The sequence below is a fragment of the Muscardinus avellanarius genome, assembly GCF_963383645.1.
Source record: "Muscardinus avellanarius genome assembly, chromosome: 1".
NCBI classification, from domain to species: domain Eukaryota; kingdom Metazoa; phylum Chordata; class Mammalia; order Rodentia; family Gliridae; genus Muscardinus; species Muscardinus avellanarius.
The window spans coordinates 143,481,029-143,497,675 of NC_137786.1; the positions used below are offsets into that span (position 1 = coordinate 143,481,029).

The 16,647-nt window shown below is 37.8% G+C and overlaps 1 protein-coding gene across 1 annotated transcript in view; it reads right to left on the reverse strand.

The window, feature by feature from the left end:
- Window positions 1-1,305: 1,305 nt before the first annotated feature.
- FDX1 (ferredoxin 1) overlaps window positions 1,306-16,647 on the reverse strand; it is a gene marked incomplete at both ends in the record, with an annotated part of 29,879 nt that continues 14,537 nt past the window's right edge. Inside the window, 2 exons of the mRNA XM_080695903.1 lie at window positions 1,306-1,420; window positions 3,250-3,379. Of these exons, the coding sequence (XP_080552029.1) occupies window positions 1,306-1,420; window positions 3,250-3,379 (245 nt within the window). The remainder of the gene's footprint in view (window positions 1,421-3,249; window positions 3,380-16,647) is intronic.

The window sequence follows — 16,647 nt, forward strand, 5'->3', positions numbered from 1 at the left end:
TCTGGGATATACCCTGGGTTCCACCCCTAGTACCACAAAAAAAAAAAAAAACACTCTTTGGCAATTAGTCAGGTTGGTACCAGCAAATTATTGTGCAAATCTTTCCTAATAAAAGCTGAACTTCCCAAGGGCGTTCCTCATCTTGTTCACTTCTGTATCCCTAACAGCCCACGACAATGTCACGCGTCAAGCATTACATGACTGATACAAGTGATCAAACTGCAATAAAGTACTTGAGGCTAATTCAATTGTCATATAATTAACCTTTTTAAAACTAATTTGTTCCACTTTTCCTCACAATTAGTCCTGGGTACCTCATGTGGTTATAAATTTCCCAACGAGACACTGTGTACCTATGTTACCTTTTATGAATTTATTTATGATAAAGACAAGGATATAAGTAGCCTCCTCTCAGGTATGGAGACCACTCCCTCATCTCTGGGACTCACTACTGGGCTCACTGCCCACGGTGTGTGTGTGGGAGAATGGTGCCCCTGGGCAATGCATGGGAGGTGGTAGCCAGATCAGGTCCTTTTCTGGCTCAGTACACAGAGATCCAATGCTCAAGGTCTCCATTCTGTTACAGACAGAGACCTATAAATCAACATTTTTTTTTAATTACAAAGATACTTCTGCTTAGAATAGAAAAGAATAAAGACATCTAATTTTAGTTTATTCCCCTGGTTTAGTCAGAGCAGATCAAACTTCCTTGACTGTATTACAATGCCTACATTCAAACTTATGTTACACTTCTAACAGAATCAAATTTTTGAAATATTTATTTATAAAGTTAAAAACTGCCTTTGAAATGCAGCTCACTGAACAATTAAATATTTTCCATAAACATTTACATTTAATGCTGCTAAAAATAAGATATTCATAATTTCTCTAGTTTCAGTCTGAACATAAACTTCCAAAAACAAGATGCAAGTTAGTTATACAGTCCTAGACAAGGCATTTTAGAGCTCTGCTCTTCCCCACAAACAGGGGTAATAATATTTTTTTAATATACCTCATGGTTAAGTAGACATAAGGTTATGTTATAACATTTTGCTAAAGCCACTAGGCATACGGAAGATAAAATATATAAAATTCTTATCAGCTATTTTCTAATATTTGAAATTTCATAATTTAATCAAAATTAAAATGACACATAATACTACAAAATTTAGTAGTTATACAAGGTGAATTAAAACAGGAAAGCTAATCATAATAATAAACCCATTTGCCCATGTTCTCTTTAATTATATTAAGAAATAATTATAAAAATAGGTGAAATTTCATGAAAATATTTTTTATTATAGCTTAGGAGTTCTTGCCCATGTCAACAGATTGTCTGGCATCAGCCACTGCATCAGGTACTTCAACAGTCATATTGTCCATAGACTTGGTCAAGCATATTTGACAGCCCAACCGTGACCTGCAAAGAAAAGGAGGTAAGTATGGTTTAGTGTTTAGTATGTGTCATTCACAAATCAATGCAAAATGTGTAGGACATTTTTATTTCTTCTTAGCCAAAGCAGTAAGGAATTTATTAACCTTCTAAACTTTTACCAGGTCAAACATATATAACCAATCCTATCAACTAGACACACTAGAGGGTAACAGAAGCTAACAAGAAACACTTTTGCTCCTTACACTTGAGGTATTATCACATGTATCTATAAATTTTATCTCAATAAACAGGCAAGTAGTTAGCTATGACTGAACCATCTTATTAAGAAACACAATTCTCAGAATCAAACTAACACCATCACTGGATGTATTATCTGTGTTATTTCAGAAGAAAAAAAGAAAAGAGGTGTTGATAGAGAATGTGGCACTGAAGACAGAAAGGGGGACAGGGAGATGACAGCCACAGTCCTGCTTTGCTTTGGTGTCTAAAGAGATACTATTTCCTCAGTCTCTTTTCCAGGACATCAGTATTACTTCCATTAAGAAGGAAATGAACTATATGAAAGGAAAAATTATTCTTTTCCTCTAACATAAATGACTTAATACTTTTATGTGAATTAAATGAAATGGTTTGTTAAAGTGTCCAATAAAACTGTATTTACAAAATCTGTATGAAAATAGTAATACTATTATTACTATTACTTGTAATTGTTTAAAACTTATTTTTCAGCTGGGCATGGTGGCACATGTTTGTAATCCTAGTACCTGGGAGGCTGAGACTGAAGAATTGCAGGTTTAAGGCCAATCTCAGCAACTTAATGAGATTCCCAGCAACCTAGTAAGATCCTGTTTCAAAACAAAAAATAAAAAGGTCTGGAAGTGTACCTCAGAAATACACCCCTGGGTTTAATCTCCAGAAACAAAAACAAAAACAAAATATTGTTGGTGTCCGGGGTCACCAAATCATGGCAAACAAAGCCCACTTTAATTACATAATATGCCCTTAACTTTCCCCTTGAATAAGTAAATCAACTAGCAGTCTTTGACTCCAATTAAAACTTGATAAATTAAAAAAAAATTACTAAGCTGGGCATTGTTGACACATATAATACCAGTACTTAGGAGATTGAAATAGGAGGATCACAGGTTAAAAGCCAGTCTCGACAACTTACTGAGGCTCTCAACAACTTAGAGAAAGACTGTTTCCAAACAAAAAATCAGGACTAGGGGGTACAGCTCAGAGGTAGAATGGCCCTATGTTCAATCCCCAGCACCACCCTCCCCCCTCCACACACAATAATAAGGTACCACTCAGTGTCACTGCTACTATAGATCTTATCACATCTAAGAGTAACTCTACCTATTCATAAGAATAAGCTCTGGTTAATTTACTTTAACATACACTTGGAAAAAAGACATAATCATCTTAACATAACTTTTACAACTATATATTAAATTTCTTCGATAATTCTGTTCTGTCAAATAGGTAAAATTTTCCACTCTAATTTTGTTCAATTATTCAATCAGTCCTTCATGAACATTATAAAAAGCATTATATTCTATCCTGTTAAACTGTGACAAATATTAATTCCGGGAGTAAAAATAGAATAAAGATGTCTTAGGATCTAGAACTTACACTTAAAATACGTCCTTTTTAATTTTTTTTTTTTACTTTTGCTAGAGGAAAAACGTCATCACGGTTAAACTGTGGGACAGTGGAAAAGAAATGCCACATTATTTGATATGCAAAATTTGTGACTGTTCTCTAAGCTAGAACTCATGGGTGTGATCTTAAAGTCATAAGGATGGATCTTCCCAAGTTGTGAGTCCAAGTGAAGCAGTCTTAAATTTTACCTGTCTGTTAATCCATAAGCCAGATCGAGCATGTCATTCTCCTCATCGGTCATTGTGTCTAACTTCTTATATATGTGATCTTCAAAGATGAGATGACAGGTAGAGCAAGCCAAGGTTCCCTCACAGGCACCTACGAAAGCAGCAACCACAGCACAGACCCTCTGCATTAAACAATGCAAACTTGGCTTATCAAAGGCAAACAGTACTAAGTTTTAGAATCAGCATTACAATACTAAATACAAGGATTTTATTTCTGAAGAGTAAAGAGTTAGGGATGCCCCCCTCCCACACACACACACACAGTCTGAAATCACTCATACAGTATTTTACCAAAGTTCTAGATAAGGTCCTGTGAAGAACAACATATAGTACTAATATCAAAGAGCTTACAAGCTTATAAACTGAGACATGCATACATACATATGTGTGTGTGTGTGTGTATGTACATTTTTTAAAATATACAGTCATAATTTATGTATCTTTCCTGGGGAGTTCTACAGAATTCACAAAGACTTTTGTTACATAAAAAGGAACTAGAAAGCAATCAAACATACGCCTAAGTAGTTAAATATTCTTCAGTCTTGATATCCTATAGCAACAGAAATCAGGGCAAAATCAAAAAGTCACCTTCATTTTCAATATCAGACTATTTCTCCTGGTTTTTTTTTTTTTTTGTGGGGGGTGGTACTGGAGATTGAACCCAGGGGCATTCTACCTACAAACTACAACCCCCAGCCCTATTTTTTATTCTTATTTTGAAACAGGGTCTAAGTTGCAGAGGGCCTATGTAGCTGAGGCTGGCTGCAAACCGCATTCCTCCTGTCTCGGCCTCCCAAGTACTGGGATTACAAGCATGCACCACTATGCCTGGCTTTTCTGTTCCCTTTTTTAAAGTCATTAGTTAACTGGGCACCTGTTAAATGCAGGCACTATGAAAAGGGAAATAAAAGCCGGGCGTGGTGGCGCACACTTGTAATCCCAGCATTTGGGAGGCTGAGACTGGAGGATTGCGGTTCACGGACAGCCTCAGCTACTTAGTGAGGCCCTCTGCAACTCAGTGAGACCTGGTTTCAAAATAAAGAATAAAAAATAGGACAGGGGGTGTAGCTCGGAGGTTGAATGCCCCTGGGTTCCAATCCCAGACCCGCAAAAAAAAAAAAAAAAAAAAAAAAAAAAAAGGGAACTAAAAAGTCATCTCATCAACAAAGATGGAATCTGCTCTGCAACAGCGCCCTCCAAGGCTTACCCAGAACCCTGCCCACATCAGCCTCATCTCACATCTGGCTGGCTCCCACAGGCTGCCCCTCTGTAGCCCCCTATGTGTGTGTATTTAATGCTTAAGCATATGTACATATACCTATCTACCTATATATTACACATGAACACCCTAACTTTTTGGCCTTTGTTTAAGAGTTTGAATATTTCACAAACAGGTAAATGAACACATCCTACTAAGGGAAGGGCATTTGCTGTAGTAAAGAGATCTGATGTGGCATGGCCTTGAAGTCAGGGGCTAGCGTCAGCAGGTGAACACACTGCTCTTTGCTGTGTCCCAAGCATGCCTCTCAAGGTCAGTCTTCCCATCTGTGAGGCAGGTAATCACTAAGGTCCTGTCGGTGCCGATATCTTATGACTCCACAAGGAGGAATTAGTTTTTTGTGTTATTATTGAAATATCACCTTTATTATGTTATTTAATCCCCACTTAATCTTTATAAATGCACTATTACATATTCTATTTTCATTTTCACAGAAAAAAATGAGACTTAGAGAAGTTACAAAATATTTCTTAAGCTATTTAGGAATAATGGAACCCATATAAGGTCTCATCATCTGATAAGAGAAGCAAGTTTGAAATTTTAGCTCTTAAAAGTAATTATCTGCTGGGCATGGTAGCACATGCTTGTAATCCCAGTACTTTCAAAATAAAAATAAAATAGGGCTGGTGGTGTACCTAAGAGGTAAAATGCCCCTGAATTCAATCCCCAGTGCCAGACAAAAAAAAGGAATTATTGTAATCTTAGTGTTATTGGAGTCTGTGTTTGTATAGAATCATCTTTTTATTCCACTAAATAATATTCTATCTTCCCTAAAATTACTTTCAAGAACGAATACATTTTAATCCATGTTAACCAAATATAAATGAAAATTTACATTTAGTCTTTTTTGCTGGGTTTTTTTTATTTTTTTATTGGTGTTAGTCATACATCTTATGTTTGGCTTAGTGATTGATATGTTTGTTAAAGTACATCATGTACATGTAAGAGGCAGCTGGTGGGTAGGGCACAGGGGCCTCCATGGACGAGCTCAGACTTGTCTTGTAAGCCCACTACTCCCCACCTGATTTCTTGACACACCAGGTGGCAAACTCACATGCTCAAGTAAGTCTTTCACTGTGACTTGCCACTGAAGTGACAGTGTCCAGGGGGTTCTGAACATCTGAATTTCTTTTTCTTTTTCATCCAGCCTCAGGAATAATGGTGGATGGAAATATCTGCTGTAGGTTACTGAAAGCTGATAAATGTGCAATGTAAAACCCAAGGAAGAAGAACATGAGTGCATGTGGTCTCAGTCATCTTGGGATGGAGAGAAAGAGTTCATATTTTAGCAAATCCCTCCTGAAAAATGTAGGACATTCCTTTTGTATCACCTGGGCAGCTGAAATGAACAGTTCCTATCCCTGCTCCAGCTCCTCATCCACTTTAATTTCCTCTCTGCCCTAGGAAGTTTTGATTCTTATTTTAACCTTCTCTTAGAGGTCTCATTCCTACTCTCTAGAAATCTGCATTGCTCTGCTCAGGAACCTTGCCAGTTCTTTCCACATCTTGCTTACACTACCAAGTGAAGGCTGAAGAGACTATTCCAATAAGAGTTGATGAAAGTTGAATACATATAGGAGACTTTTACTCCCACATGCTAAGTTTCTATTGTACATTCTAGTCCCTTATTTTTTAAATGAATGCATCACTTTCATGATCCCTTTCAAAGTTATCAAGAAATTAGATTTCTTAGTTTCTGTACTAGGAGAAACTCACAATTCAGCTTTCATGAGAGGGCTAATTTTGAACCAGAATAACACAATGGTCAGAATCTGTTAAAGCATCACTATAGAATCAAATCTGCAATGAAGATTTACAAAACCAAAGAAATCACTTCCTGGAAGGAACAATCCTGCAAAACTCCATAATAAGATAACAATCTGAGAAGTATTTTTTTAGTTTGTTCTGAGATTTGACTTACATATGAGTAGACACCTTTGCCATGTATATATGTATAGATATATGCATATATGTAAACATAAAGTGATCACAATTTATAAGAAATGCCTTCTCAAAAACTGAAAACTGTAGTAGACCCATATGTCAAGAGTTACTTTCTTAATGAAACAAAATGTAAAATAGGGAGTTGGGTTCTTATAATTCACAAATCTATAATCTTCATATATTTTTGTTTTAAAATATACTTAGGTAGAACATAGATATTCAAACTTCTAATTCTGCTATACCTGACTTCAGATAACCAAAAATGCTTCATGCCTTGGAGAATAGAAAAGTAGTTACCAGAGGATGGTGGAAGAGAGGAAATCAGATGCTATTCAAAACGTACAATGTTTCCATTAGACAATAGAAAAAAACTTTTGAGAGACTTCCGGGAAGATGGCAACCGAGAAAAGCGGGGCTTAAGAGTCCCGCTAACAACCAATCTCCATTACCACAAAAAGAGCGCCTTTCATAGCCAGAAAACACCATCACCAGAAAAACAAAAAAACCACCAGGCTCCAGAGAGAAAGCGGACTGAGAACAGAGCTCAGGGCCACAGAGGAGACACACGCGCCCGAGGCAGCGCCATACTGCCGGCGGCAGCGGCGAACTCAGTGGACGGCTACAGCAAGCCGAGGTGAGCCGATGCGGAACAGCCAGGCGGGATCTTTCGGCGCAGACAGCATTTAAAGCTCCCAGTGGCTGAGCTCAGCACACGCTGCAGGGATTCAGAGTGGAAATCAAAACCAGAGAAGAAAAAATACGCCAGCCTCATGGCCGAGGGCGTGGCAGAGGCGCCATATTGCCACCGGCGGCTGCAGCAGCAGTGAATTCACCGAGTCCAGTACAGCTACATCTACGTACTCAAGAACAGTGAGTCAAATTGCGGGCCACAGAGGAGAAATCCCAGTATTGTGCCTCCTGGGACTTGACCCAGTGAGGGAGTGGTGGTGGCAGAGATATCACACCATAGGAGAGAGTGCAACCTGGCACCCCCCATAGTTTAAAGCAGCCTCTATCGACTCCCTGGGTCGGAGACTCTGTGATACAACCCAGTAAAGGAGTAGTAGGGTCTGAGATAATACAGACTCGAGATCCAGAGCACCTTAAGTGAAGCCATAGTGACACAAGGGAAGAACCCAGAGAAGGCACAAACCTCCGAAATCATGGGAAAGAGGAATAACACTGAAGTAATGAATGTGCACAACCCCACAACATCAGAACCTGATAAAACAGAAAATCAGAGATTTCTAGAAGATCAAATCAGGATAATAACTGTAGAAATAATAGAGGTGCTTCGAAAAGAACTCAGAGAGAGCCAAAAAGAGATAAAGGATGCAATTAATGAAGTAAAGGCCTCAATTCAAAGCACAAACAACCGATTAGACCACATGGAGAACAGAATCTCGCTCTTAGAAGATGAGCAATGCAAAAATGAATGCATAGTTTCTAATCTAGAAAAAGATATCCAACAGCAGGAATCTGACATTGAAGAAATATGGGCCCATTTTAAGAGAGCTAACATAAGAATAATTGGAATAGAGGAGGGAAAAGAAAGTGAAACCAAAGGGATCAACAATCTCTTCAAGGAAGTAATAGAAGAAAATTTTCCAAATATAGAGCAAGAGGTTGATACACAGATCCAGGAAACTTATAGAACTCCCTTTAGACAGGATCCGAGAAGAGGATCCCCACGCCATATAATTGTCAAAATGACCAATGTGGAAGCCAAGCAGAGAATCTTAAAGGCAACAAAAACAAAGGGCCAAGTGACATTCAGAGGCAAACCAATTAGAATCACTCCAGACTGCCCAAACCAAGTCATGAGAGCCAGAAGGGCTTGGAGTAACATATTCCAAACTCTGAAAGAAAACAACTTCCAGCCAAAAATTTCTTACCCAGCAAAACTTTCTATCAAATTAGATGGAGAAATAAGAAGCTTCCATGACAAACAGAAACTGAAGGAATTTATGTCTTCAAAACCAGCGCTCCAGAAAATACTCAAAGAGATTAACTACAAAGAAGAAATAGGTAACACTCACCAGAACCAGAGAAACAAGAGTTTCCATCCAACAGTCAACTAAGATTGGTTATCTGTGGAGATTCATTATTTATGTTAGTCTTTTACCTATCTCTAAATTGTATTGTTTGCCTTTATTGTTGTTAATTTTTAGGATTTCTAGTTGGAATATTAATATACCTTCAGATATAGCATTTGGAAATATTTTACCCAATTCTATTAGTAACTTTTAACTCTGTTTACATTGTCTTTGGATATACAATATTTTCTTTTATTTTTTAGGGAGTTTGTATACTCTTCTGTTGCCTGTGCCATTGAAATCATATCCAAGAAATCACTGCCAATTTCAATGTTGTGAGGTTTTATGACCCAGATTTTCTCCTAAAAGTTTATAGTCTTAAGATTTATATTTAGGTCTTTTATCTAGTTTGAGTTAATACTTGTATGTGGGATTAGGTAAGGGTCCAATTTTATTCTTTTCCATGTAATTATTATTTTTCAACAATATTTAGTTAAAAGATTATTATTTCCACCACCAAATCTTCGTGGAAACCTTGTCAAAAATAACTTGACAATATAGGGAAGAAGTTAGCTCTAGGCTTGTATTTAACTCCAATGGTCTATATATCTGCCTTTAGAACAGTACTACACTGTTTCAATTATTGTAGCTTTATATGGTTTGAAATCAGAAAATATACATCTTCTAGCTTTGTTTTTGCTTCGAGATTGTTTTGGGTATCTAGAGTCCATATTCCATATCAGGATAGATTTTTTTCTGAAAAATAAATATATCATAGTTTCACCTAAAAAAAAGAAAAAAATATTCTCTGGTAAGAAAGAAAGCAAAAAGAAATATTGAAATGTTATCTTTAAGTCATCAAAAGCTTGGTATCAGACAAATGAAACTGTTATGTGAGATTATCATTTTTAATTTTGGATAAATTGCTATAATACTAGATGTCAACCACTAAGCCAAGCATGGGAGGGAGGGATAGGGAGAGAATGGGGTGGGGATCGGGTGGGGGCTGACTGGGCGATGTGTGCATGTATGTCTACAAAAGTTTGTATCACACTATGATGTATGAATACAGTACGCCAATAAAATAAAATTAAAAAAAAAAAACTTTTGAGATCTACTGCACAGCATGGTGATTCTAGTTAGTAATAATGTATATTTTTAAACTGTTAAGTAAAATTCTTATGTCTCCACAAAACAAAAAAAGACAGGATATGTTAATTAGCAAGTATCAAATATCACCACACTACCCCATAAATATATAAAATTATTATTTGCCAACTAAAAAGATTAACAAAAAATATTCCACACCTCAGCACAGAGAATCTGACTTAGGAACACATGATAGCTACACAGTCTTTGGTGCCAGCAGTTTACTCACCATCCTTGCTTGGTTATATCATTTTCATGAACTTTAGGTATATATAGCCAGGCGTGGTGGTACACACCTGTAATCCCAGTTCTTGGGAGGCTGAGACAAGTGATTTCAGGTTTGAGGCCAGCCTCAACAATTTAGCGAGACCTTGTTTCAAAACAAAAAAAAAGTAAAAAAGGCTAGGGGTTGTAGCTCAGAAGTAAAAGGCCCCTGGGTTCAATACCAAGTACCAAACAAATATAGATACTACAGCACTGCTTGTATTCTGTTGGCATGCTGGCTAACAATTTAGAGCTCTTTCTCCTGTATCAACCATGATACTCATCATGACAAGCTTTTGGTTTTCTTCATAGCATTCTGTCACTTCTAACTTCTATTCCAAAATAGCTCATTTTCAAATGTGAATTTCTCATTATTAATGCTTGTCTCTGAAACTGATACAGGCTTTTTAAATGATTTCAAATTATAACCACAGTTTAAGATATCAACAACATAGCATAGAAACATCCAATGTCTGTAGATTGTACAGTTCACATGATGTTGACAAAAGAAGACAATTATTTGTTTAGTAGCCAAAGCACACCACTTTAGCAACAAATGTAAAATTTACAACTCACAAGGCCTGTCATCTTGAAATTGCAGGACTTCTGACAATAGTTTTGGTTTCACAAGTCTTGAAATTTTGCTAGAGTAAGAACTTATTCTTAACCTGTATAATTCCAAAAATGCGTAATTTTTCAATTATATTAAGAATAGTAAGGCATAGTCACTGATTTTTCAAAGTTGGACATTAATAAAACTTCTGAAATTCTTTCAAACAGAAAAAATGTCTAAAGGGCTTAAGCAAATCTTCCAAAAATTTTAGAAACGTTATTTCTCAGAGAAAGATATCTGCAGACTATTGCTCCTTTCCTTTCATAGAATTTGAGTGCTGGCCAACAAGAAGATAGTTTTATGTGTGTGCATTGTATTTCTGTACATCTATTATGATGCTAAGACAGAATGCCTACCCCCACACATAACCCCTTTCCCAATCAAAATCTAGAGGCTGAGCCGGGCGTGATGGCGCACGCTTGTAATCCCCACGCTTGGGAAGCAGAGACAGGAGGATAGCACAGGTTCAAAACCAGCCACGCTGACTTAAGAGACCCTGTTTCCAAATAAAATTATAAAAAATAGGTCTGGGAGTGTAGCCCGGAGGTAGAAGGGCTTCCAGGAACCCCAGTACCACACAATAAATAAATAAAGAAAGAAAGAAAGAAAGAAAGAAAGAAAGAAAGAAAGAACGAACAAAATCTAGAGGCTGGCTGAAAAAGAATATATATTAAATTATGAAATTAGGTATGAGCATAAAATCTCATTTTCTAGGGTAAAGACTGATCTAGCATAGTCAGAAATACACTAAGAAGCACGACGGACATAAATAAAGATTTATATAAGCACTATCAGTATTTCCCAACTCGAAGTTTCCCTCAAAATAGACACAGGAGCTGGTTTTGGTGGCGCACGCTTGTTATCCCCGTGCTTGGGAGGCTGAGACAGGAGGATTGTGCAGGTTCAAAGCCAGCCTCAGCTGGCTTAAGAGACGCTGTTTCCAAAAAAAAAAAAAAAAAAAAAAAGGTATAAAATAGGTCAGGGAGTGCAGCCCAGAGGTAGAAGGGCTTCCAGGAACCCCAGTAAAACAAAATAAAACAGCCGGGCGTGGTGGCGCACACCTGTAATCCCCGCGCTTGGGAGGCAGTGACAGGAAGATTGTGCAGGTTCGAAGCCAGCTGTGCGTGCTGGCTTAGAACACCCTGTTTCCAAATAAAAATGTAAAAATAGGTCTAGGAGTGTAGCCCAGAGGTAGAAGGGCTTCCAGGAACCCCAGTACCACAAAAAAAAAAAAAAAAAGACACAGGAAGGAAAGAATATACAAAAAAAAAAAAGAAAGCAAAATATGCCAGATATTGTGCCATATACCTGTAATCCCAGTACTTGAAAGACTGAAACAAGAGGATCGCAGATTTGAGCCACCCTCAGCAGCTTAGCAAGAATCTGTTTCAAAAGGTCTGGAGGTATAGCTCAGAGGTAGAATGCCCCTGGGTTCAATACCTAGCACCAAGAAGAAGAAAAAAAGCCAGGTGTAGTTTTACAGTGCATGCCTGTAATTTCAGTACTTGGAAGGCTGAGCCGTGATGAACATAGGTTCAAGGCCAGCACATGGTAACTTAACAAGACCCTGTTTCAAAATAAACAAAATAGGGTTGTGTTCAGAGGTAGAATGCCCCTGAGTATACTCCCAAGTAACACACACACACACACACACACACACACACACACACACACACACACACCATAATAAACTAGAAATAAACAGATGTGTAGCCGGGCGTGGTGGCGCACGCTTGTAATCCCCGCACTTGGGAGGCTGAGACAGGAGGATCACGCAGATTCAAAGCCAGCCTCAGTTACTTAGTGAGGCTTTCAGCAACTTAGTGAGACCCTGTTTCCAAATAAAATATAAAAAAGGTCTGGAACTCAAAGTGGGCCAAAACCCTAATTAGATCTCAAACTTTGCAATTATTACAAGAAAACATAGGACCAACTCTCTAACATATAGGCACAGGCAAAGACTTCCTCAATAAGACCCCTAAAGCTAAGGAAACAAAACTCAGAATAGGATGGTATTAAAAAGGTTCTGCATAGCAAAGGGACAAATGTGGGGAGAACCTACAGAACAGGAGATCTTTACAGCTACTCCTCTGACAATGGATGAATATCCAGCATATAAAAAGAACTTAAAAAAACTTAACACCCAAAACACAAATATCCCAATTTGTATTTTGGGATACAAATTGAGCAACTGAACTAAAGAGACACATCTAAAAAGAAGAAATACAACCAGCCAACAAATATATTAAAAATGTTCAGCATCCTTAGGAAACAGGTAAATGCAAATCAAAACTACACTGAAATTCCATCTCCAGATAGAAGGGTAATCATCAAGAATACAAACTACAATAAATGCTGGTAAGAATGTGGTGAAAAGGAAATGCTGTTGGTGGGACTGTAAATTAATACACCCATTATGGAGATGGGCATGGAAGTTCCTCAAAAGACTAGGAATAGAGCCACCATAGGACCCAGCTATGCCATTCCTTGGTATCTTTCCAATGCAGAGCCCTCTGGGCTAAGGTCAGGAACACAAATTTGATCCTAACTGCAAAGGGAAGTCATTCATTATTTTAGTTAGGGAATGATATGTAGACAGGAGTCATGACACAGCATCCTGGTTGTGGGCTCAAAAGTAGCAGATTACCAGTGACTGGCCAGCCCACAAGTGACAACGGTAAAGACAGAGGCAGCAGAATACACTGGAGACACACCTCAGAAAAGCAAATGACAGGAGGTTCTGATGGGATATGCAGAGAGAGAATAAGAGATGCTCCCAGTTTCTGGTTTAAGCAGGTTGGTGGTGCTTATCACTGACACACAAGAGTTAAGAATGGACAGGATTTTTTTTTTGGGGGGGGGGGCGTATAGAAAGCTGTTTAAAATACCTTTGAGATCTCCAAGAAGAGATACAAAGCAAGAAATTGGATCTGCAAGTCCAGGGCTCAGAGAAGAAAGGTCTGAGCCAATGTTGTAAAGTTACAAATTTATCGGCATCTAAATTTAAAACTTTAGCTCGACATGGTGGCACATGCTTGCAATGCCCGCACTTGGGAGACTGAGACAGGAGGATCACACAGGTTTGAAGCCAGCCTCAGCTACTGAGTAAAGCTCTCAGCAACTTAGTGAGACCCTGTTTCCAAATAAAGTATAAAATAGGTCTGGAAGTATAGCCCAGAGGTAGAAAAGCTCCTGGTTTCCACCCTCAGTACAAAAAAAAAAAAAAAAGAAGTAAACAAATTAATTAAGACTTTATCAGCCTCTAGTCACAAAATATAAGAAATGGGATGCTCTCCCTGATATTCAGAAGCTAGGGAAGAACTCTACACAAAGAAAGAGAAACTACAGATGAGAAAATAGGGTGACCCAACTGAGGGGAATGGGAGGGAAGAAGAGGGAAATAAATAAATAAATAAATCGTGGTATAACTAATAGAAAATTATGCAACTATTTAAAATTATATTTACAAAAGAAATTTTAATAGATTTTCTCATGCTTTGTTAAGGGGGAAGCATCGAAAATTATTAACCTTTCTTTGTTCAAGGGATGCTGAGTCCTAAAATCTTCACATAACTTAAAACTCTATTGAGACTAATTTTCTCAAAGAAATAAATGCAGAGAGGCAGGGCAGGAATGCAGGTAAATGCTTCAACAAACATACACATCGGCCATTACAAGTTGAGGCATATTATCCATATACCTCCCTGTAACCACATCATCAGTATGGTTTGCCAGTATCCTAACTCAAGTAAATGCTGTAAGCTTAAAAATATTCTTAATGGACAGCAAGCCGAGGTGAGCCGCTACGGAACAGCCAGGCGGGATTTCTCCGCGCAGGGAGCATCTAAAGCTCCCAGTGGCTGAGCTCAGCACACGCTGCAGGGATTCAGAGTGGAACTCAAAACCAAGAAGAAATACGTCAGCCTCATGGCCGAGGGCGTAGCAGCAGCGCCATATTGCCACCGGCAGCGGCAGCACCAAATTCACCGAGTCCAGTACAGCTACATCTGCGTACTCAAGAACAGTGAGTCAAATTGCGGGCCAAAGAGGAGAAATCCCAGTACTGTACTCCCTGGGACTTGACCCAGTGGGGGAGGGGCAGTGGCAGAGATATCACACCATAGGAGAATGTGCAACCTGGCACCCCCCACAGTCTAAAGCAACCTCTATCGACTCTCTGGGTTGGAGACTCTGTGATACAACCCAGTAAAGGAGTAGTGGGATCTGAGATACTATTGACTCGAGATCCAGAACACCTTAAGTGAAGTCACAATGACCCAAGGGAAGAACCCAGAAAAGGCACAAACTTCCGAAATCATGGGAAAGAGGAATACTACTGGAGCAATGAATGCCCACAACCCCACAATATCAGAACCCGATAAAACAGAAAATCAGAGATTTCTAGAAGATCAAATCAGGATAATAACTGTAGAAATAATAGAGGTGCTTCGAAAAGAACTCAGAGAGAGCCAAAAAGAGATAAAGGATGCAATTAATGAAGTAAAGGCCTCAATTCAGAGCACAAACAACCGATTAGACCACATGGAGAACAGAATCTCGCTCTTAGAAGACGATCATTCCAAAAATGAACACATAGTTTCTAAACTAGAAAAAAATATCTGACAGCAGGAATCTGATATTGAAGAAATATGGGCCCATTTTAAGAGAGCTAACCTAAGAATAATTGGAAAAGAGGAGGGAAAAGAAAGTGAAACCAAAGGGATCAACAATCTCTTCAAGGAAGTAATAGCAGAAAATTTTCCAATGATAGAGCAAGAGGTTGATACACAGGTCCAGGAAACTTATAAAACTCCCTTTAGACAGGATCGGAGAAGAGGATCCCCATGCCACATCGTTGTCAAAATGACCAATGTGGAAGCCAAGCAGAGAATCTTAAAGGCAACAAAAACAAAGGGCCAAGTGACATTCAGAGGCAAACCAATTAGAATCACTCCAGACTTCCCAAACCAAGTCATGAGAGCCAGAAGGGCTTGGAGTAACATATTCCAAACTCTGAAAGAAAACAACTTCCAGCCAAATATTTCCTACCCAGCAAAACTTTCTATCATATTAGATGGAGAAATAAGAAGCTTCCATGACAAACAGAAACTGAAGGAATTTATGTCTTCAAAACCAGCACTAAAGAAAATACTCAAAGAGATTAACTACAAAGAAGAAATAGGTAACACACACCAGAACCAGAGAAAAAAGAGTTTCCATCCAACAGTCAACTAAGATTGGTTATCTGTGGAGATTCATTATTTATGTTAGTCTTTTACCTATCTCTAAATGGTATTGTTTGCCTTTATTGTTGTTAATTTTTAGGATTTCTAGTTGGAATATTAATTTACCTTCAGATAGAGCATTTGGAAATTTTTTATCCCATTCTATTAGTAACTTTTAACTGTTTACATTGTCTTTGGATATACAATTTTTTTTTATTTTTTAGGGAGTTTGTATACTCTTCTGTTGCCTGTGCCACTGAAATCATATCCAAGAAATCACTGCCAATTTCAATGTTGTGAGGTTTTATGACCCAGATTTTCTCCTAAAAGTTTATAGTCTTAAGATTTATATTTAGGTCTTTTATCTATTTTGAGTTAATACTTGTATATGGGATTAGGTAAAAGTCCAATTTTATTCTTTTCCATGTAATTATCATTTTTCAACAATATTTAGTTAAAAGATTATTATTTCCACCACCAAATGTTCGTGGAAACCTTGTCAAAAATAACTTGACAATATAGGGAAGAATTTAGCTCTAGGCTTGTATTTAACTCCAATGGTTTATATATCTGCCTTTAGAACAGTACTACACTGTTTCAATTATTGTAGCTTTATATGGTATGAAGTCAGAAAATATATATCTTCTAGCTTTGTTCTTTTTCAAGATCGTTCTGGGTATCTAGAGTCCATATTCCATATTAGGATAGATTTTTTTTCTGAAAAATAAATATATAAATATATGATAGTTTCACCTAAAAAATAGAAAAAAAATATTCTCTGGTAAGAAAGAAAGTAAAAAGAAATATTGAAATGTTATCTTTAAGTCATCAAAAGCTTGGTATCAGACA